This window comes from Vitis vinifera, chromosome 11, assembly GCF_030704535.1.
Source record: "Vitis vinifera cultivar Pinot Noir 40024 chromosome 11, ASM3070453v1".
NCBI classification, from domain to species: domain Eukaryota; kingdom Viridiplantae; phylum Streptophyta; class Magnoliopsida; order Vitales; family Vitaceae; genus Vitis; species Vitis vinifera.
In genome coordinates, this window is record NC_081815.1 from 18,093,578 (window position 1) to 18,116,901 (window position 23,324).

Here is a 23,324-nt window from a genome sequence, read left to right on the forward strand (position 1 = left end):
CTATTTTGTATATTCTAAAGAGATCTATCCTGTTTCTTGATAGTTTTTTGGTTTTATTTGTTGGTTTGCTGTGGACATCAAGAGCCACAAGATGGTTTTGGTTGAATGTGATTATCTGCCCATATATGCTCTATTTTGGTCCTCTTTGATGCTCTCGTTTTTTTTTTTTCCCTTGTAAATGGCCCATGTGCATGGAGAAAAGTTTAACTTGTCCAAGTAAAGGCTTCATGTTCTCATGATGAATAACACGGTTACCACATGCCTACACCTTCTTCACTGTTCGCGTCAGCCATACCCATTTCCTCACTCAAGCTTGCAAGAATCAAGCATCCTCCACCACACCCATTTTCCTCTCATTCATTCTCCATCCCACTTCCTCACTTACATGGAGTCTTACGGGTGCATGCTATCCTTCACTCCTTCACATACCCATTAAAACCATTCACCCAAGCCTCCATATCCATACAACTCATACTCATCCTTCATGCTACTCATAACCATGTTCTACCATACCCATGTGTACACCCATTTAATCATACCACCAAACCCGTTTTTCTCTCTAAACCTTCACCTACCTGTGGGATCCTCCCTAAAAAAATGTCACGTGGCTCTCTCTCCCTTGCACACGCAGATGGTCCCCTTTGCGACACGCGGCATAGCTCATTCCACCCGGGGAAAAATTCTGTCCGGCCGACGTTCAACCTTCTCCGGATATCTCACATCCGGAATTCTGTCCGGCCGACATTCAACCTTCTCCGGATATCTCACATCCGGAATTATGTCCGGCCGACGTTCCACCTTCTCCGGATATCTCATATTTGAAATTATGTCCGACCGACGTTCCACCTTCTCCGGATATTTCACATCCAACACCCGACGCCGGATGGGAGAGGAGAGCGATTCAACTCCCCGATCAGACATGTCCGGATCCTCTGATAGCGCTTACCCGGAGAGCATCTGCAGCCGACAATTCAAATTCCTCTGACAGCTTGGCTCGTCAGACACTCGCGATTCGCCAGATCCATTTCCGCCCACAATCAAAAAGCAAACTCCGATAATACTGACGACCAAGTCTCCTGAACTGTCACTCATCTTTAATGCAAGATAGATTAGGCTTTGGTGAGGGCCCCACACGCGTGATTTTGTGATCGATTGGTGGATTGATTGATTTGATTGCTATATGTGATTGATTTACACTATTCTATGATACACACACGATTATTTTGTGTTTAATTGCTAACATTTGTTTTCATTGAAGTAAACCAGTTCATCACTCAGGTACATTATTTGTCTCTCCTATTCATTCAATTATTTTGTTTTGAGTGATATTCATTCAATATCCATGCTCGATTAATTAATTGTCATGATTGCTCCATTTTATTAGTAGAGACCCGTTTTTAGGGACTTAAAAAGGTACTACGGTTTTTACCGTACCTTCTTGATAAGTAACCTGACCCCCGAACCCGATCCGGTTTTTCGCAGACTACCTTTTCCAAAATAAGGAGTCACACTTAGAGTTTTCTTTCTTATTTTGTTTACCCTTTAAAAATAAAACAAAAATAAGTGGCGACTCCAAGTCATTTTTCTTAATCAATAAAAATCAATTTTTCAAATAAAAATCGAGCTCGCCATCGAGTGGGAAACGCATGAGCCGAAATGCGAGGTCCACATAAACCCTATGGTTACTATGTCATTTTACACATGTAATAATAAACTTTAATAATTGTTCATCGCGGACTAAAAATCTTTGTTACTATAATAGAATGAATAGTTATTTTCATGTAGACTCATTAATTAAATAACACACAAATATTTGATTGGTAGTATAGCTTATAAAATTAAAAAATTTCTAAATTAGGTTATGTCATAATGTATTATAATGTTGATTTATTTATATTATGTGTATAATGCATTTATATCGTATCTATTTTTTATAACAAAATTAATAATTTTATATTATAAATACTTATTTATATTGTATCGACATTGATATTAACAACCCATCATGTCAGTATGTTAACATCATTAACTAAATATATTAAAATTATTTTATCATTTTTATTAAAAATAAAAATAAAAACTATAAATATTGTGAGTTTAAATTAGTATTTCATTTGGTTTTAAAAATGGTTTTATATAAACATGTTGGAGAGAGTATAGCACGATCATAGAAAACCGTGAGAAATAAAAAAAGTTCAAAATTTTCTCAACTACATTTTGTTGTGATGTATTATAATGTTAGTATATTTATATAATACGATACCTATATTTTATAACGAAAGTAATGATAGTAGAGATATTTTTTTACACCTCGTTGACATCCAACACATCATACCAATAATACGAGGGCCACATGCTTTAAATGTCCTGAATGAAAAAATAAAAATCACGTTGTTTGCTTTAAGACGCTTTAAATGTCTCTTTAAATGCCAAGAAAATATGTCACTCGCTTTAATTGAAGGATGGTTGTAGATTTTTGGCCTCTTATCTTGCTAAATGACCTTCGGAAATTTTCCCTCTTTTGTCTTCTTCACAAGAATTGTCAAAATACAATCTTTTGGGTCAATATCACATCAAGTCCACCCTATTTGATAATTTTATCCTTTCTATTAGGGATGACAAGGGGCGGGGTTTTCCGGTACCCACCCCGCCCCTAATAAGATGGGATTCAATTTTAATAAAGAGGTTTAGGACGGGATTGAGAATTTTTTCTTAAACTCGGGGCAATTGCCCCGCCCCCACCCCACCCCACCCCAGCTCCGATTATATATAAAATTAATTTAATTTAATTTTTATTTTACTATTTTTAATATATAGATAATAATAAAATAATTTTAATAAAATAATTTTAATAAAATAATTTATAAAAAATATAATAATTTAATTATTTATAAATTATATTTATTTTAATGTAATTAAAAATTTTAAAGTAATTTAAAAAAATAAAAATTTAAAAAAAAAGTTAAACAGGACGAAGTGGGACGGGACGAGTATGAAAATTTATCATACCCGCCCCACCCCGTTTAATTTTTTAAATGGAACGGTGATGAGAATAATTTTGAATAAACGGGGCTAGGTTGGGATGAGGATGACCTGTCTCGAACCCGTTACCATCCCTACTTTCTACAAGTGATATATATATATATATCATGTCTATATGGGGTTTTTTTTTTTATCTCTTTCTTATGAAAAACCTTAATATTGTGGCCTATTTAACATTTAAATATAGTTTAAGATTATTTAAAAAAAATAGGTTAAATAAAACCACAAGTAAAACTACAATAATGCCCTTTAGTCCTCACCAGCCAAATTTACATCAATTACTAGTAAAAACTATGCAAATCATTGTGCCTAGCTACTAGCCAAAACTTTCAAAAAGAGTAAAATCTTTTGAAGAATTGCAACAAAATCAATCTATGGCTAAGGAGGATACATAAATGTAAATGTATATAACAAAGCAACTTCTTCTCAAGCACAGATATGTACCTTATTGGAGATTGAATGAAAAAATGCCATTGATTAAAGGAATTACATCCATCGATCACTGCTCTCTTCAATTGCATTTGCTTCTACAGAGCAGCAGAAGGCCCATAGAAATAATTAATTGAATTTTCACCTTCCATCAACAGAAAAACAATGAACCAGATTGCACAATTTGCTGAGACTTCTCACTTGTACCTCCCTGCCAAGAAACATATGTTTTCATTGAATCGCAGTAACTCTGATGGTAGCATGTTAGCAGCGAAACCACAGCCATTATATCACCAGCAAAGCGTATATAGCAGTAAAATATTGTGTTCATCATCTCTTCCCCATTGATGTAGTAGGGAGACAATTAAAATAGGTGGGTTTCATGATTTTCTCATCTTCCACCAAGTTTTGGAAAACATAAATGAAAATAGTGCCTTCGCAACATCATATTTTCTCATGGTAATACTTTAAAAAATCCAACATTAAAAGTCCCGTCATTACATACAAACAGTTAGAGAAATGGGTTTTCTTAGGACATACCTTAAGTGACACGAATCAGAAGCACAACCATTATGAAGATACAAGTCATCACAAATATCATAATCCACGTGAAGCATGTGGTCTTAAAACTATTTGAGTATATATCCATAGCTCGTGTATTGACATGGCCAGTGCTTGCCAAGCTATGCTCAACTGCCTTCTCTGTAGAATCAAGTATCTGCACTCAAAGCATGACTAAGCTATAACTGATCATTAAGCAAGACAAATATGTAAACACAGGGAAGGAATGTAATAGCTATCCAACTTCTTTTCTTTTCTTGGATGATTAACTCCATCTGAGAAAGAATAACTGACATGAATTTTTTTTTTAGGATCATTACACATAAAGCAACTCAAATGCATTGGTATGGAATCTCAACAACTTTTTACCAGATATATTAGCAAACAAAACACATTCTACTAATGCAGAACATGGTGGTAGCTACAGCTGATGAAAAGGAGAGACGACGAATGGGACGGTGGGAGGTGCTGTTGGTGGTATAGGTAGCATTTGTGGCAGTGCTGTGTGGAGTTGGGTTCATAGTGATCTATTTTACTTGTACACAAACACAAAAATTTCACAGCCATTGGCTCCACCATCATGATGCATAGTTTATCTTCTTAGCAAGAAAAGGTGATTACTCTGGCCATTGGTAAAGGTAAATCATGCTTTTATGGGTAACTTGGAAGTTTGGCCTGAAAATATGGGCCCTATGTCAAGTTCGTGGTGCAGAAATTTGGAGAAATGGAATGAGGATGCATGATAAAATGGAAACAACTCATTACTACATCAATAGGCTATCCATTGAAATTGGAAATGCTACTCTGTTAGTTTGCTATTGTGTGTGACGTGGAACATAAAAACATCAATTGGCAAGTTTAGTTTCATATCTTGACAACTACAATTTATGTTTCTGACATCACCAGACTCCTGCTTCTTTACAAACTATTCAAATCTAATGAAAGTCGTTTAAATAAAATAAAATAGATCTTCAAGAAAGCAAGGATTTTAGAATGTAATCAAATCAGCCCCAGATGTATTAAACAATGAATAGTTTTAGGAGAGGAATAAAACTCATATAACCTATAATATAATTTTTTTAAAATAACCCACATAAAAAATGCAATTAACTAATTATAAAAAAAAATTGAATATTGGATCTATTATTTTCTGTGACTAAGATTTATTGTAAGCATGATTGTCGAAGAATAAAGAATGGACTACCAAACTGCCCAATTCCAGCTAAAAAAGCAAAAAAATAAAAATGGAAAAACATGAGATTCACTCAAAAAGCTATGTTTTCATTTTGCACAAATGACATTCATTTGAAGCTGTGGTTCATATGCATCAGCAGATTTCAGCACCAATGTGTGATGTAATGCAAGATTACATAATAAAAAACCAAAACTCACTTTTTCAGTGTTCTGAATGGACTGGCTCATCAAGAGACTACTCTGCTTGAGCTGCTTTGCCAATCCAACCATTTCATCTGTCAGGTCTTCTTGAAGCTTCCTGTCAGAGAGGAAAAATAAAAATTTGCAAGAACAAAATGTTTAGAAAGACAAATAGGCTAATATTCAAATTTCTCAAAGCTTTCGTTCTGAAGTCGTTCTCCGAATCTCAAGTCAAGCAATCGCAAAATAGGTTTGAATGTGGTAATCAAATAAGGACTCTTATGCCAACTGTACTAGTGACCTACTGACCTGAGCCCTTTTCTGAGCAGAGCCAAGGGTAACCCAGAAAACTGGGAGCCCAAGCAACTAAACAGCCCAAACCATGTGACTCAATTTATGATTTTTATTTTATTTCACAACAAAGGGAAATAAATATAGCAGAAAAAATACCACCCATACACAGATTTTGTGCACTCAAGTTGGTTTGTCAAGATTTTGGCGCTACACAAAAATTGCATCGGAGTGCTAGATTTGATATTCAGTGGATTGGCATGACCTTGATATGAAGGGTATTAAGATTTTGAGACTTAACAAAAATTGAGGTGCTAATTCGACACCTAGTTGATTCGTCATGACTATTGAAGCATAGCAATGTTACAATATCAACATTTAATGCACATTTGAGCGCATCGGAGTGTTAGGTTTGACATCCAACTAATTAGTCATGGCCCTGATGCAAACCGTGTTGAAATTTTGGCATTTTCAAGAGATGAGGTGTTACTTTAACTCTTTAGCACAGATTGGTATGACCCCATGGATATTGGTACCATAATTTCAACATCATATAAAAAATTCTTAACTCATCTCTGGATTTGCTCTTTTTTTTTTTTCCTACAGAGATGATTTGCTTTGAGTGCTTTAAGGAAAATGCTATAACTATACTTGAAGATGGAAGTGATGAATTTATGGAGGGAATAACTTTGCCCATCCATAAGTCACTGGTTCTCAAGCCTTAAAAGTATTGACAAAGGAGGACTCTTTTCACATTCTTTCTTGGTCTCGAATTGCTACTTTTGGGTTAACAAAAACATTCAAAGATTAGTGAAGTGGAGTTTGTTTCCAATGTCTTATCACTCAACTCTTCTCATGCTGAAGCCAGTGTGGAATCTCAATTTCAACTCCTCAATCATCGTATTCATAACCAATAAATTACATGGGGCACTACTTTTAAAGCTATTGGAGAGTCCTTTGTCAACAAATACTAGGAATGAGTAGACGATGTGTAGGGCCTCTTTGATAGCTACTCAAGAAAACCAAGATATACGATACTATCTTTGCCTCTCTTATCTAGTTATGCTCACTATGCTTCTATTAACAGGGCTTTTTGTGAATGTTGGTGTCCAGCTACCAATACTCTACATACTTCCATAGGTGAGATTTCTATCTCTCTTTGGGACATGAACCACACCATTGGATTACCCATTCATGGGATATTTTATAATGAAGTGGTGTCAAAGAGTTGTGTAACAATAAAAGAGAATTTTCACTTCCATCAAGTATTGTTATTTCTTTTTGGCCTACATCAACATTTTTCACAAACGAAAGGCAAACTAGTAAAGATGACTTCATAAGTGGTTTTTTGGTATAAAGGCACAAGAAGGTATGAGAAACCACCAAAGAAAAGTAGAAGGAACAAGGCACAACAGCCAAAGGAAATTCACAATTCTTCCGGAAATATTACAGAACTTCCTTCACCACATACTTGGTGGGATTTGAAGGTATTCAATATTCTTGATGTAGCCAAGGAGGACGTGAATGAGACATATCTAGCAGTCTTCCTTGCCTATTGGTTATGCCAGTTTGTTATCCCTGGAAGGATTATCATTTCGATTGTCCTGGATTTTCATGGTGGCAAGACAACTGGCTTTTAGGTGTTCATTTTGCCTTACAGTTCCAGTGTTGGCTAGCATTTATAAATTGTAATGGATAGAATGAGATTGTCAACTCCTTTGATCTTGGGTCAAGTGCATGTATCTTCTCGATCCATTATTTGTATAGTTGGCTAAGTGACTACTTCAACACTCACTTCCTTTCTCCGACATGGGACCATTCTCCATGAATGACTAGTTGTGTTGGGGAGTTTCTTGCTAAGTATTTTGATGAATCACAAGCATGAGATTTGTTCATATCTTGCAAGGATGTGGTATTAAACCATTTGGCACCACAAATCAAGAATGTGTAGACTTGATTGATGACACCTCTTCGCCTATTTAAATGTCCTCCATGTTAATAAGCATTCGCTCAGGTTATTTAACCTTAAGGACTCCAACCATACAGGCCCCATCACTTTAGCAGACAGTTTGGCTACCCTCAAGATGTGTGTGGAATGTTCAAGAAATTCCCTAGAAATGGCACTTTGTTAGAAGTGTATAAGTATTGGAACGCATGCACTAGACTAAGCACCAACTCCATATTTACCATACTTGATTGTGATAGTGTTGAGGAATTCTCGATTACCAAAGCTTATGCTGATTGTTGGTCAAAAGTGCAATTTAAAAAAAAACACACACACACTTCTACAGCTTCTATATAACAGCATCCTAGCTCCATTAAACAACAGCCCTCAAAGTCGTTAAACAGTATAGCATAAATGTCTAAGCTAGATACCCTTATGAAAAGAAGTGCTCAAGAAAATTTCAATTAAGTTTTCCATGATGATTGCAACGAAGTTGCCTGAAGGATTTCCTCTTCACCTCTGTTGGTGATTATCAAGTTAATTATACTATACATGCAAAGAAAGAGATGACTATGCTCTGTGATGCTAATAGTCATGGGGATCAAACCCAGGGAGGAGATAATGTATTCCTTCTTGATGTACCAGATGACAGTTCACAGGATGTTAGCGAGTGTTACTTCAAGTGTCAAAAGACTGTCTTTCTCTATGTACTATGATGAGGCTAACTCCAACCCACATGACATGGATGTCTTCTTTGAGGATGTGCCAACATTGGCTCAATTAATGCAGCTTGAAGAACCAGTAAGCTTAAATTTGCTTAAGTGTCCTCTATCATTCTCTAAATTTGCTTCAAAATCAAGTTCCTTACTAAATTTCAAGAAGATTCTCAAAGTAGGAAAGTCAAGATCAAACCTGGTTGGCCCTTGACTAAGTCAATCAAAGATAGAGATCACCCTTCCCTTTGTATGCGTATGCGACTTGGTTCTTCCTTGAAACATTGACTTCACTTAAGATGAATAGAGAAACTTCAGTCAAAAGAGATGAAAGGTAGAAGGGTCCCATTGGGTGAGCACACTCCTCTGTGATATTCTTTAAATCAAAGAATATGTGATCCTCTAATTTTATTTTATTTTTGATAAGTGAGCACAAATTGTATTAAAGGGCAAGAAGCCACAAAGCATACAGGGAGTATACAACATAGCCACACCCAAAAACAAAAGAAACAAGCAGCCTCGCCAGCCCTTAAGTAGCCGTTAGCCACTCCAAAAAGACTAAAAGCGAAGAGGACTCCTCTCCCATGTACATTCTAGCCTAACTCTACAAGTTACAAACAAAATAATTTTTGAGTTTCTGTATATCCAAAGAACCCCCCCAGAGACTAATCTATTTCTTTCCTTCCATACCGTCCAAAAAATACACAACAGGATGAAATACCAGATTTTTTTCCTCTTTTTCCCCACAAAAGAGCCCCTCCAACTAAGTAACACCTCTTTGACTGTCTCTGAGAACACCCAATGAACCCCAAACAAGGCAAGGACAATTTCCTAGAGGACTCTGACCACTATACAGTGTAAAAGAATGTGATTTATATTTTCCTCTTCACAACCACACAAAAAACAGCAATTAGAAAACGGTCACCCTCGTTTTTTAAGCCTATCCAAAGTGAGGATCTTCCCCCACGTAGCCTCCCAAGCAAAAAAAGGCAGCTTTAGTAGGGACCTTGTCCACCCAAATGCATCTAACCAGGAAGGCGAGGGTATTGGGAGCAACCAGCAGATTGTATGCATGTCTGACTCCAAAGGTGCCTTGACCCCCACCTTTCCAAACCACTGAGTCCTCTTCTTGGGAGAACTTGAAGTCCCTCAGCATATTAAACAAAGCTCTTATTAAATCCAGCTCCCAATCATTAGAATCTCTAGTAAATCTGACATTCCAGCCCCCTTGACCGAGGCTAGAGTCCCACACCTCATTAACCGTTGCATTCCTATGCACCGCTAAGGCAAATAACTGAGGAAAAATTCTGGACAGCACCTCGTTACCACACCAGTGATCAATCCAGAATTTTACCTTAGTCCCCTTACCCACCTTAAACATTATGTTATCCCAACACCAATTTGCCTCCTTCAAAATCTCCTTCCACACCCCCACTCCAAACGCCCCCCGAGCTTCATTAGTCCGCTAGCCAAAGCCTTCTTGACCATACTTCACCCCGATCACTTTCTTCCAAAGAATGTCCTTTTCAAAGGCAAACCTCCAAATCCACTTGCCCAGCAAGGCTTTGTTAAAGAGATCAATCTTCCGAATACCTAGACCTCCTTTCTCCTTTTGAGTACACACCACCTCCCAATTGATTAGGTGGATTTTCCTTTCCATTCTTCCCCCTCCCCAAAGAAAGTCTCTTTGCAACTTTTCAAGCCTTCTTGCCACTATATTGGGCATTCGAAAAAGGGACAATTAATAAATAGGAATGCTGGCCAAAGTGCTCTTGATGAGGGTAATTCTCCCGCCCTTAGAAATGTATTGTCTTTTCCAAAGGACTAATCTTCTCCTCATTCTTTCTTCCACCCCATCCCACATAGATATGGCCTTGTGGTGGGCTCCAAGGGGCAGCCCCAGATAAACTGAAGGAAGAGCCCCCACTTTACACCCAAGCTCCACTGCCATTTCCTCAACTTCTTCTACCTCCCCAATAGGAATTAATTCGCTTTTAGCTAGGTTTATTCTTAGCCTAGAAGCCGCCTCAAACCAAGCCAAAATCCAGCTTAAAGAGGTTAGATACTCTTTCCTTGCTTCACAAAAGATGATTGTGTCATCAGCAAAAAGTAGATGAGAGACATCCATCTCCATCCTCCCTCTTCCCCGAAGGCTGCAACTTGAGATGAACCCCCCAACAACAGCCCTTCTTATGAGTGCACTTAGCACTTCCATACCCAGGACAAAGAGGTAAGGAGATAAAGGATCTCCTTAACGCAGCCCCTTGGAACTTGAGAAGAAGCCTGCTAGCACCCCATTGACCAGGATAGAAAATTTGGCAGTTGAAATGCACCACCAAATCCACTCCATCCATCGAGACCCAAAACTCATCTTGTGCAAGACCTTCATGAGAAAATTCCAATTAATGCTATCGTAGGCTTTTTCAATGTCCAATTTGCAAATCAGCCCTTTCTCCTTACGCTTGTGCCAAAAGTCGATCACCTCATTAGCTATAAGCGAGGCATCCAAAATCTGTCTGCCCCTCACAAAGGCATTCTGGTCCTTAGAAACCACCTTTCCTAGGACCTTCAGCCTATTCGCCAAAACCTTGGCCAAGAGTTTGTACAGTCCCCCTAATAGGCTGATAGGCCGAAAGTCCCCAAGGTCCTCAGCTCCCCCTTTCTTTGGAATTAGGATCAGGAAAGTGATGTTGAAGCTTTTGGCAAAAGATTTTTGCTCAAAAAACTCCTTGAACAGATCCACAATCTCCTCCTTCACAAAGTCCCAACAAAATTGCCAAAAGGCCATTGTAAACCCATCCAGTCCAAGAGCTTTGTCATCATTCATGTCCAACAAGGCAGAGTGGATCTCTTCCTCAGTGAATGGCAACTCCAAGCCTTCAGCTTCACTAGAATTTAGACTTTAGAGGTGCAACCCCTCAATATCAGCTTTCCAGCCTGGCTCTTCAAAGAGCAGTTGCTGAAAAGCGTTCACAATCCCCTCCCTCACCTCCTGCTCCTCGGTCCTCCACACCCCATTAATTTTAATTCTGTCCAGGGAATTGTTTCTTCGGTGGGCATTGGTCATCTGGAGAAAGAATCCTGTATTCTTGTCCCCTTCCTTCAGCTACAACTCCCTCGACACTTGTCTCCAATGGGTTTCTTCCAGCAGAACCCACTTTTTGAAAGTTTCCTTAGCTTGTTTTTTCATCTTCGTTTCCCTTACTGAGAGGCTCTTTTCACTTTCCACCCTATCCCAGAACTCGACCTGCTGGAGAGCCAAGTTTTTGTTAACTTCCAGTCTTCCAAACACATCCCTATTCCAGTCTTTGATTTTCTGTTTCAGCACCTTTAGCTTAGAGGCCAATCTAAAACTAGCCTTCCCACTCACCCCAGACTCCTGCCACCATCCTCGAAGAAGGTCCTTAAACCCATCCACTTTCAGCCACATGTTTTCAAACCTAAACGTTCAATCTCCCATGTTGATCTTGATTCAAAGATGGTGATCTCTACTCTTGATTCAAGCTTGATCTTAATTTTTCTTCTTTGAGAATCTTCTTGAAATTTAAGAAGAAACTTGAACTTGAAGCAAATTTAGAGAATGCTGGAAGACATTTGTGATATCCTGCAAAGCTTTGTTCTTCTTCTTCTTTTTTTTTTTTTTTTTCCTTCTCGAATAATTTCTCTATTTATAGAATTATGGATAAGGAGGTAAATTGATTTCATAATTCAAATAATTTATTTGAATTTAAGATTTAGATGTTTTCTAATTATGACACATGTTATAAGATTTGGGCCCACCTTTTTTTTTTGTGTGTTTACACCATCTTTATTCTTTCTTTTGGTAAGAGACCAGGCACCAACATTGCATCACTCTTACAATACATGGACATCTAGTTCCTACTGGATTTTAAAATCAATATTCTAGCACTCTCACACTTGCTTTCTTCCATGTAGCAGCTACACGAACAATTGGTCTTGAATGTTAAAAAAGTACCTGTGCTTCTCAATGTGTGCCTGTGCTGCAGCATCCAATTTGACTGGCCCCGATGCATCTGCCTTTATAGTATCATGAGATCTATCTTCAAATTTTGAAGCAGGCCTGTTCAGTGAACCAAATGATTCAAAAAATAAAACAAGATAAGGGAAACAACAAAGAAAGAAAGGTCTGGTTATTGTCCTGCTAAGCCCAATAATAAGAGTTTCACTTACACAAATCTCCTTCGCAATCCTGGGGAAAGGGGCATGTGATCCTCTTCTTCAGTTTTAGAAGTGCCTTCCTTGCCAGAAGTACCAGAAAAAGGCTCCTGGGAAACTTGCACATTGGACTAGAAAGTTTCCAAGAAAGAGAATTTATTAGAAACAAGAACCACCATATCAAGTTTGTAAGATTGATTTAGGGATTGTAAAGAAAATATCATAAAACTTCATAATTCAAAAACCAGAAGCATCAGAGAAGGAGAGAGAGAGGGAGAGCAGGAAAGAGAGATAGAGAGGGAGAGCAGGAAAGAGAGAGAGAGAGCAGCAAGCACTAAGAATTCTAGTACTTAACAAAATGGACAGCAGCAAGCACCAGTGATGTTGATGGCCAATTTATGGGAATTGGAAAATTAGAAAAGATGTTGACATATACATGGATTCCAGTTATTGCGATTATGATACTCAATTCCTCTTCATTAAGATTCATGCATTTAAAATGATGGGAAAATCACATTTTTTAAGTATGGGATTTGGTAGGATCTCAAACTACCCAATACACCCTATAGTGCCCTTCCCTAAATGGTGAATCAACCAAGGTGCCTAACATTTCTTTGCTAAAAATACTCTTATACTTATAATTTATAAGTACAAAATGACACCATTGCACCTACATGCATAAATAGATGTAATAAACTTTTCAATTAAAATTTGTGTGCAAAAACTAACAGTTTTAAACAAAGAAACTGTCATAAATAATTAATATATCCCTGTTATTGTGTAACTAACAGTTAGAAGGAGCCTGTGCCCTCTCTTCCCAAGGATTTCTCTCATACAGAGGCGATCATATACTTCTTAAAAGCTAGATTCCTACATCTAGAGTAACTTTTTACCAGCCTATCCATTAAAATGTCACCAAAACAAACAAATAAATAAATAAATAGGTAAGAACCGTAGGTAACATCCAACCAATAATGAAATCTACATCCTCTCTCCCCCAAGGATTTCTCTCATGTAAAGGTAATTATATATTTCTTAAAAGCTAAATTTCTGCAACTAGAGTAATTTTGACATAAGTCAATCCCAGAATAAAAACCATAGGTAAATAACCACAGCTGATGACAGGTGCCTGCATTATGATGTTACCATATAGCCACTTGATGTAATCATCTTTATCATATATATTGTGATTGCTGTCCTAATTTCATCATTAATTTTCCTACTGAGAGCAACCTCAACCTACAGAGCAAGAATACTCCTCTTTTAGCCTTTTCATGCATGTGGACCAGACACATCCACAGACACAATTATAGCTCAATTAAACATTTCTCGGCATAAACACCTATGTCATTGTTATATATAAGAAAAATGCACATACAGAAAAAGTTAAAATGGTTGCACAAGAACTATGTCTGACAAAATCCATACTCTTAAAGAAGCAAGAAGTTGACATCTACCTATACATAGAAAGGAAACAGAATGCTGAGGAAGCCTTTCAGGCCTTCCCTCCCTTGATCCTTAATCTCAGGATTACCCCAAATCCCTTCACTTTTGCTACTCTTATCCATCTGTTTTATTTATGCAACTCCTGTAATTCATAAACACTGCAAATGCAGCAAATCTTCAGGCAGTTAGGACTACTCTTAATCAAATTGAGCAGCCATGTGCAGTTCAACCACTTGTTCCTCCTATTAGCATAACAAAAAATTTGAATTAATAAGGGAACTTTCTGTTCTGTCTCTTAGTGAGCATTACCTAACCAACCATATGGGGTTTGGACCCTTTTTAATTGATGTGTGCAATTTATGTTCAATTAACTACTGCCATGGCCCCAATGCCTCATGCAGATTCCCTGATAAGGAAGATTTAGAAATTTACTGCAAACTATGTTCAATCAAAATTGAAAACAACCAAATATTACTTATTTTGCATGTAAAATTGTAAATAGTCACAATGTAAAAGAAAATCAAAATACACACCGATGGAGAACCTATTTTGGAAGCAATAGCTTCGATCTTCTCTGAATATTCATTCACCTTCGGTTTTGAAACTCTACAAAAGCATTACAAAAAGAAGAAATAAATTTATGGTTTAATTGAGAAACTTGTCTCACAATACCAGGACACAGTAAACAGGATTAATAGAACACGAAAAGGCATAATCAGAGCCCCCAAAGCCTGGTCAATTAGTAAGGGCTAGACTGGGGAAGAGGAAGTTCCAGGTTTGATGCCATGTGCCCAGAATAATTTATTTTTTTTAGATGTTATGTTAGAAAAATAAAAAATAAAAAAAAAAGGCATAATTATCATGAAAAAGAAATACAATGAGCTACATTGTTGTTAAATGGAAAACACATATCACATTACCAGAAAACACATTAGCACCATGTATAAAAATGAGCCACATTAAAATTTTAATCACAAGTTAAGCTAGTTTGAGAGCTCCTTAGACAGTCATCAAGAAGTGGCCTGGAAAAGTAGTTACTACATATAAACCAATATATATTAGATGGTGTATGTCAATCCATATCATCAAATACTCAATATCTAATCAAATGCCAAGAGAAAATTCACTTGTCTAATAAAGAACTTTCATTGAAGAAGACAAAAGTGCACAAACACAAGAAGCAATGAGGATAAACAGCAAAATGGAAGTAAGAGACCAAGACTTCCTTGAGAACCTACACAAAAAAGCAAGAGAAAAAACTTTACAAACTTGTGCATCTAGCAGCAATTTTTATTGCACTTCCACTCCACAAAGATCATTTGATTCCATTTATAGATAGAGGATTCTCATGCATCATGCTGAAGAGACCAGGAAGCATATAGTTTGTGGTACATAAGAGAGAATAGGACGAGAGGAAATAAAGGAGAAAGAGGAGAAGATGAAACCCTTTGTCTGAGACTGTGTTAGGGACAACCTCTTGCTCCTTGGAACACAGGCCCACTCAGCTAGAGAATAGTCCCAATTAACTCAAACACACGGGACATTAGTAATGATCAGTGACCACCCAAATTCAAATTTCCAAGTCTTATTATACCAGATATAGAGCACACTTGCTCTTAACTTGGGCAGCAAATTATCCTAAGAACTTCTCTATTTTCTATAAAACCAGAAAGCATGTAACGGTAAAAATTTGATCACTTCTGCCAACACCTTAATTGCACCAGACTGATGCATGATGAGATGCACCATTGATGACATCAAGCTTATTATAAATCTTCTTGGATTTGAAGTTTGTTGATTTTTTTTTTAGGTAAGTTGTAAATATCCCTAAAATAGATGAGTATTATCGTCTATATATATAGAGGGGAATATAATCAGTATTTATATAATGGAATGTTGAGTTTTTTTTCCTTCCACATCGATATGGTATTAAAGCATTCTCTGAACCCTAATTCCCTCATATGACCAAATACGGCAAACGTGATCCAACTGCTACCGTTTCCCAAATCACCTCCAATCAAGAAGCCATGGCTTCTAGCAACAGTAGTGCACATAGTAACCTCATGCCCATTACAGGACAAACTGAATGGGAACAACTATCTCCAATGGTCCCGTTCCGTAATGATGTTCATATGCAGAAAGGGCAAAGACGATTATCTCAATGGAGTTGCTGCCAAACCAAACAAGACAGATGAAAAGTTCAAAGTCTGGAATGTTGAAAATAACATGGTCATGTCATGGCTCATTAATTCCATGACAAATGACATTGGAGAAAATTTTCTTCTCTATGGAACAGCAAAGGAGATTTGGGATGCTGCCAAGGAAACGTATTCTAACAATGAGAATACGTCGGAATTGTTCGAGGTGGAGAGTGTTCTCCATGACTTCCGTCAAGGAGAGTTAACGGTGACTCAGTACTTCAACACACTCAATCACTACTGGCAGCAACTGGACTTGTTCGAGGAGCACAATTGGAGCTATCCGGGTGATGGAATCAGGTACAGACAGATTATTGAACGGAAAAGAATATACAAATTTCTGATTGGATTAAATAAGAATCTCGATGAAGCACGAGGAAGAATCTTAGGATCCAAACCACTACTAAATATTCAGGAAGCATTTTCAGAAGTTCGGAGAGAGGAAAGTCGAAAGAAGATCATGATGGGCTCTCAAGATTCTGTGACAAATCCTGAGAGCTCAACCCTTGCAGTTAAAGGAAATCCATCCAACAACAATGATCACAGACCAAAGAAAGGGCGACCATGGTGTGATCATTGTCAACGTCCTGGTCACACCAAGGACACCTGCTGGAAGATTCACGGCAAACCTGCAGAATGGAAGCCTTCCCGGTTTGCCAATGACAAAGAAAGACGGGGCAACCTTGTCTCCATGGATGAAAAACCCTCACCTTAACCCACTCCCTTTAGCAAGGAACAAATAGAAGTCTTACAGAAATTGTTCAGCCAATCCTTGCCTGCACCTGCCCCCACTGTGGTTGGTACTGGTTCCTTGGCACAAAAAGGTAATTTTTTGAGTGCTCTAAATGTTAAAAAGGAGAAGCTAAGTCCATGGATTATAGATTCAGGAGCATCTGATCATATGACTGGGGATGAGAAGCTTTTTTCCACTTACGATCCATGCTATAAAAATTTAACTGTGAGAATAGCCGATGGTTCACTCTCAAAGGTGGTTGGTACAAGTTCTGTTAAAGTTTCAAAGAACATCACTCTTGATTCAATTCTCCTTGTGCCAAAATTAAATTGTAATTTACTGTCCATTAGTAAACTCACTCGGGATCTCAACTGTGTTACTAAATTTGGCTCAAATCTGTGTGAATTTCAGGTCTTGGACTTGGGGAAGACGATTGGCAGTGCTAAGATGTGTTCGGGGCTCTTTCTTCTAGAGGTTAATGATCCTCCTCAAGGAGCAACTCATCATTCTGATTGTTCAGTGTCCAATAGTCCTATTTCTTTGTCTGTGAGTCAGTCTAATAATGATAGTGCAATTATGTTGTGGCACTATAGGTCAAGTCATCCAAATTTCTTATATCTTGAGAAGTTGTTTCCTTCATTATTCCATAATAAAAATCCAAATGAGTTTCAATGTGAGATCTGTCAATTTTCTAAACATATTCGTAATTCTTATCCTAACCGATCCTACAAAGCATCTCAACCTTTTCCATGATTAATAGTGATGTATGGGGTCCTTCTAGGATCAAAAGTGTTACTGGTTCTCACTGGTTCATTTCATTTATTGATGATCACACTACACTCACATGGGTATTCCTCATGAAAGAAAAATCAGAGGTAAACCAGATTTTCAAAACCTTCAACACCATGATCCAAACACAATTCCAAGCAAAAATCCAAATTCTGAAAACTGACAATGCCAAAGAGTATTTCAACTCCATTCTTAATGATTATCTCTTGAGTCATGGTATAGTTCACCAAAGTTCCTGTGTCAACACTCCTCAACAAAATGGTATTGCCGAAAGAAAAAACTGGCATCTTCTTATTGTTGCTCGCTCCCTAATGTTCTCTACCCATGTACCAAAATTTTTCTGGGGTGAAGCCATCCTCACTGCCGCCTATCTCATAAATAGGATGCCATCTCGTATTCTCGACTTCCAGACTCCCTATCAAATTCTTCTTCAGTCCTTTCCCAATACTCGTCTCATCTCTCCAATCCCGTTCAAAGTTTTCGGGCACTCAACTTTTGTCCATGTCCATCAACAACACAGGGACAAACTTGATCTTAGAGCTCTTAAATGTATTTTCCTTGGGTACACTCCAACTCAAAAAGGATATAAGTGCTACTCATTGGTCACTAAACAGTTCTATCACTCCATGGATGTCACCTCCTTTGAGCAACAACCTTATTTCTCCAAATCTGATATTCAAGGGGAGACTAATTTTATCTAGGAATACCAGCTTTGGGATATTGAAGAATCATCTCATTTCTCTCCTAATTCTGACCAACCCTGCCATCACTAAATCATGAATCCATTCCTCCTCAAAATCTCTTCCTTGAATCTCCTTACTTCCTAGAATCTCCTTCTCAAGATCAAACCAACAATCCGCCTACTAATCCACCTCCTCAAAATCTGGACACTATTCAATCAACAAAGAATGATGAGTTGATTACCTACTCAAGAAGGAGAAAGAACCAAAAGGAGATGGAACAACAAGCATCTCTTGAGCAACCCTAAGAGTCTGACCCAAGTTCTAGATCAAGTGAAGATCCATCAGGTAACTATAATCCCGAAACTAATGATGATAGTGACTTTCCTATTGTTGTGAGAAAATGTGTAAGATCATGCACAAAACACCCTATATACACATTTGTGTCATATAAAGGACTGTCACCGAAGTTCAAAACATTTGTTGCTAACCTCGACAACACCCAGATTCCTAATAATATACAAGAAGATCTCAGCTCACCTGAGTGGAAATCAGCAGTGTATGAAAAAATTCATGCACTTGAAAAAAATGGAACCTGAGAAATCTCAGAATTACCAGCCAGAAAACGTCCAGTAGGCTGCAAATGGATCTTCACAGTCAAATATAATGAAGATGGGAGTGTTAATCGATTCAAGGCACGGCTGGTTGCAAAGGGATTCACCCAATCATACAGAATTGACTATGAGGAGACATTTGCCCCTATAACCAAGTTAAACACAGCTCTGGTTCTACTATCTTTGGCTGCAAACCTTGACTGGCCTCTCCACCAACTAGATGTCAAGAATGAATTCCTAAATGGGGACCTAGCTGAAGAAGTTTACATGGAAATTCCTCCAAGATTTGAGACACAAACTACACGCAACAAAGTTTGTAAACTTAGGAGATCTCTATATGGGCTCAAGCAATCTCCAAGAGTCTGGTTTGAAAGATTCACAGAGGTAGTTAAGAAACATGGCTACTCCCAATGTCAGACGGACCATACTCTATTTGTTAAACACTCTCCTGCAGGAAAGCTTGTTGTCCTCATTGTATATGTGGATGACATAATTCTAACGGGAGATTATGAAGAGGAAATCTGCACCATCAAAAGTTTTCTAGTTGCAGAATTCGAGATCAAGGACCTTGGGAATCTCAAATACTTCCTAGGTATGGAGATTGCAAGGTCAAGAAAGGGAATCTCTATCTCACAAGAAAATATGTCCTGGATCTCTTAAAAGAGACTGGAATGCTTGGGTGTAAGCCAGCAGATACTCCTATGGATCCAATAACCAAACTAGGAGCTAAGGAAAATTGTGCACCCATGGATAAAGGGAGATACCAAAGATTAGTGGGTAAACTAATATACCTATCTCACACATGACTGGATATTGGTTTTTCTGTCAGCATGGTAAGTCAATTCATGAATAATCCAAATGAAGAACACATGGAGGTTGTGTATAGAATCTTGAGATACTTGAAACTAACACCAGGTAAAGGATTATTTTTTGAGAACCAAAGAAGAGATATTGAAGTGTTCAACGATGCAGATTGGACAGGATCAGTACAAGACCGAAGATCAACTTTAGGGTACTGCACATATGTGTGGGGTAATCTAGTCACATGGAGAAGTAAGAAGCAATCGATGGTGTCAAGAAGCAATGCAGAAGCTGAATTCCGAGCAATGGCACACGACATTTGTGAGGGAATATGGTTAAGAAGGGTGCTAAAGGAATTAAAGATTTCAGATGAAGAACCTATGAAAATGTTCTATGATAATCAGTCAGCAATCAACATTGCAAAAAATCCAGTACATCATGATAGAACAAAACATGTGTAAATTGATCGACATTTCATAAAGGAGAAGATAGAGGAAGGAATAATCAAGATGTTGTACGTGCCTACATGCCTTCAAACAGCTAACATTCTTACCAAGGCTCTACCGAGAAAGGTGTTTGATGATCTGAGTTCCAAGCTGGGGTTAATAAATATTTACCGCCCAGCCTGAGGGGGAGTATAGAATTATAGGAAGATTTAATTTGATGATCTGTCAGCAATGTTAGGGGCTAAGATTGAGGTAGTTTTGATTTTTTTTTAGGTAAGTTGTAAATATCCCTAAAATAGATGAGTGTTATCATCTATATATATAAAGGGGAATGTAATCAGTATTTATATAGTGGAATGTTGAGTTTTTTTTCCTTCCACATCGATACTATACAATCCTAAAGCATCACTACAGAAAGTAAAAATAAAAGAAACTAAATACCACCTAATCAAATCTTAAAGTGTATTGCACTCCTTTTATCCACAGCATAATCAATTATTCCGGTGAAGCTCAAAATCTTTGGGCCCTCTTAAAATGCCTTCACCACTGCTTCATTGTTTCAAATCTCCAAGGTTCATATTGATCAAAAAAAAAAAAAAATCCCCAAGGTTCACAACTCATGAATACAACATCAATAATCCCTTATTTCTTACAAACAATCCAGCACAAGAACCAAAAAGGATTGCTAATCGCAATTTAACTTCATAGCACAGAGTGAGAGTTTAAGAATGATGATCCTTTTAAAAAATTAATGTCCAGAAGATGAGAAAGGGTACATTTACTACAGTTACATAATAGACTTTATGATACAACCAGAGTAAACCAAAAATAACAAAATATCAGTGTCCTCTATGCTAGTGCAAAGATGGAGGATGCAACCAAAACTTTCCTGCACAATTAAGCATAAATTCCTCCACCCCTATCAACAACCTAGACAAAGGGTGGCACTGACAACAAGCACCTTGGTAAGGTCTTTCTGAAGAACATGAACATAGGAATGTATATGCTTATGGGTGCATACCATTAATACAAGCGCATATGTGCACATGCAGAAAAATCACAATGGTATCATAGATGAACACATACTGGAAGCACGAGCATGTTAGCATATGTTTGCTTCTCAAAGTAACACAGAGTAGGAGGGGAAAAAAAGAGTAAGCAGACAGACCTTGGTAATCCTTCTAGAGTTCTCTCTTCAGTCAATTGTTCTAATTGTTCTCGTAAAGTAGCAACATACTGCAAAGTTCCATTAATTATCAATCAAAAATGGTAAATGAATATACATATACATGTAAATTAAGACAAAAAAACCAAACAACTACTGAACCAATCCCACTCAAATACGATCAAACATAACATGCAATCAATGATGCTAATGAAACAAAGAAAACAGTTTTATCAATTAAATTATTCAGTTCAAACTTTCAAACACCAAGGTATAGAACATGTTTCAACAGAGATCAAAAGCAGATAAAGCAACCAAAATATTCAGATCGCACTCTTCACACTAAAAGAAAAAAATGTGCACAAATCATTAGAAAATGAATCTTTGATTTGAGAGATCTCTGGACATGCAAAGAAACATACATGTATAAGCTTTGCCTGATTTTGTTGCTGAGGTGCGGCTGCAAGCAACCTCCTCAAGTTTACTTCAGTTCTACTGATACCCATTACAAGACCCTGCAGCATTGAACAGACAAATCAGATGCAACCCAACAATATCAACAAACCAAAATAACCTCCTACTGCATTACATGCACTATGCTAGTTCTTCTTCGGGCAAGGCCAAAATTCGGAAGCAAACCAGGGCAGAACCCATTAGTCATTTGGACCTAAGTATATAAAGATCTTGTATTGACTGCAATTGACAAACATGCTCCATTAACATCTAAGAGGAACAGTCTGAAGAATCGTTAAACAGAAGAAAGGGATTTTTCATTAGATGTTTCACAAGGGAACAAAAGGACAGAGATTAAAGCAGGCATCCAGATGTTCAAACCCACAAATACAACTGAAACAATTGGGTTCATGAAGCTACAGGAGGACTTAAAAATCATGCAACCACAATGTATATTTTACCCAAAATAACAACAAACAGATCATTGAACATTATCCAAAGCCGACTCAAATGCTCAATCTGAGTATATTGAAATTATAGTTGGATTGAGATGTTACATAATTAATGCTACGCTAGATTACATGTCTAAAAAAATTTCTCTGCACCATGCAAATTCATAGTAAAAAAGAGGAATTTTAGGAAAACAAATAATTATAAACCTCATGAAACTGCAATTCAGTGAAAATTAGGAAAAACTCGAGAAAAACCCATCTCATGAAATAAGAAAATCTGAAAAGCTGCTACAAGAGAAAGCGTAAAATCAAATTTAACTACTGGAAAAAGTTTCATCACACACATTTTCATTTCAGAAGAGAAGTCGAAACTTCCAATAAGAACAAGATACAAAATCAATTTCCGAAAACCCAAATCATCCTTGTCTTTCCAAACCCATCAACAGTATGGGCACATAAATCCTCACGGATCGAGGAAAAAAAGAAAATAAATAAATAAAAACTAAAAAATTCTTAGAGAAGCCTAGGTGTGTTTATCTACACTCTACAAAACAGAAAAGGAAAAAATCGAAAAATTTACCTGTGGATATCTCCCTGATCATTAACACCCTCGCCGATGGCTTGCGTTCAGCCTGTCTTTCACACCAGGCTTTCACATTTGCAGGCGCTTATCTTTCAGTTTCTTCTTCGTCCTTTTTTTCTTTTTTTCCTTTTTTCCTCTGTTGGTTTTTAAGGGCATGTTTGGTTTCCAAAATGGTTATTTGATTAGAAGGGTTATTGAAAGTAAATAATGAAATTTGGGCTGTTTGATGATTGTAGAAATAAAAACAAAGTATACAAAAATTAGATTGAAAAAATGATATCAAAATACAAAACAATATAATGTAAATAGGATATGAAGGACTTAGTGTTAGACTTAAGTATGGGTCACTCAAATGATGACTTTGGCTTTACCAGATGCAATGTTGAATGTCATGAAATTTTTAGTTCACCTTTATCAAACACCAATTGATTCT

General features: G+C 37.3%; 1 protein-coding gene across 3 annotated transcripts; it reads right to left on the bottom strand.

Moving 5' to 3' along the window:
- Positions 1–3,369: 3,369 nt before the first annotated feature.
- Positions 3,370–23,324, bottom strand: LOC100246170 (uncharacterized). 3 transcript variants are annotated; one of them, XR_002031148.2, is made up of 9 exons: positions 22,889–23,184; positions 21,826–21,918; positions 21,407–21,474; positions 14,511–14,583; positions 12,547–12,662; positions 12,332–12,436; positions 5,425–5,524; positions 4,012–4,206; positions 3,370–3,682 (listed from the first exon to the last, which is right to left on the bottom strand). XR_002031148.2 is itself a non-coding variant. In XM_002266346.4 (9 exons), exons 2-8 carry the CDS (start codon positions 21,907–21,909, stop codon positions 4,013–4,015), a joined length of 723 nt encoding a protein of 240 aa, XP_002266382.1. In that variant the 5' UTR covers positions 21,910–21,918; positions 22,889–23,324; the 3' UTR covers positions 3,370–3,682; position 4,012. The 3 variants fall into 3 exon arrangements, 2 of the variants coding, with proteins under 2 accessions (XP_002266382.1, XP_019078674.1); XM_002266346.4 differs by having other exon boundaries at positions 4,012–4,189; positions 22,889–23,324; XM_019223129.2 differs by lacking the exon at positions 22,889–23,184 and having other exon boundaries at positions 4,012–4,189; positions 21,826–21,927.

What these genes read in the sequence shown, in the direction of transcription:
- LOC100246170 (XM_019223129.2), bottom strand. Translation starts at nt 21,927, where the DNA reads ATGCTGCAGGGTCTTGTAATGGGTATCAGTAGAACTGAAGTAAACTTG. An exon ending in CCAAAATAGGTTCTCCATCG is followed by an intron (nt 12,663 to 14,510) that starts GTGTGTATTTTG and finishes GAAACTTTCTAG; the next exon opens with TCCAATGTGCAAGTTTCCCA. An exon ending in GCACACATTGAGAAGCACAG is followed by an intron (nt 5,525 to 12,331) that starts GTACTTTTTTAA and finishes CCTCTCTGACAG; the next exon opens with GAAGCTTCAAGAAGACCTGA.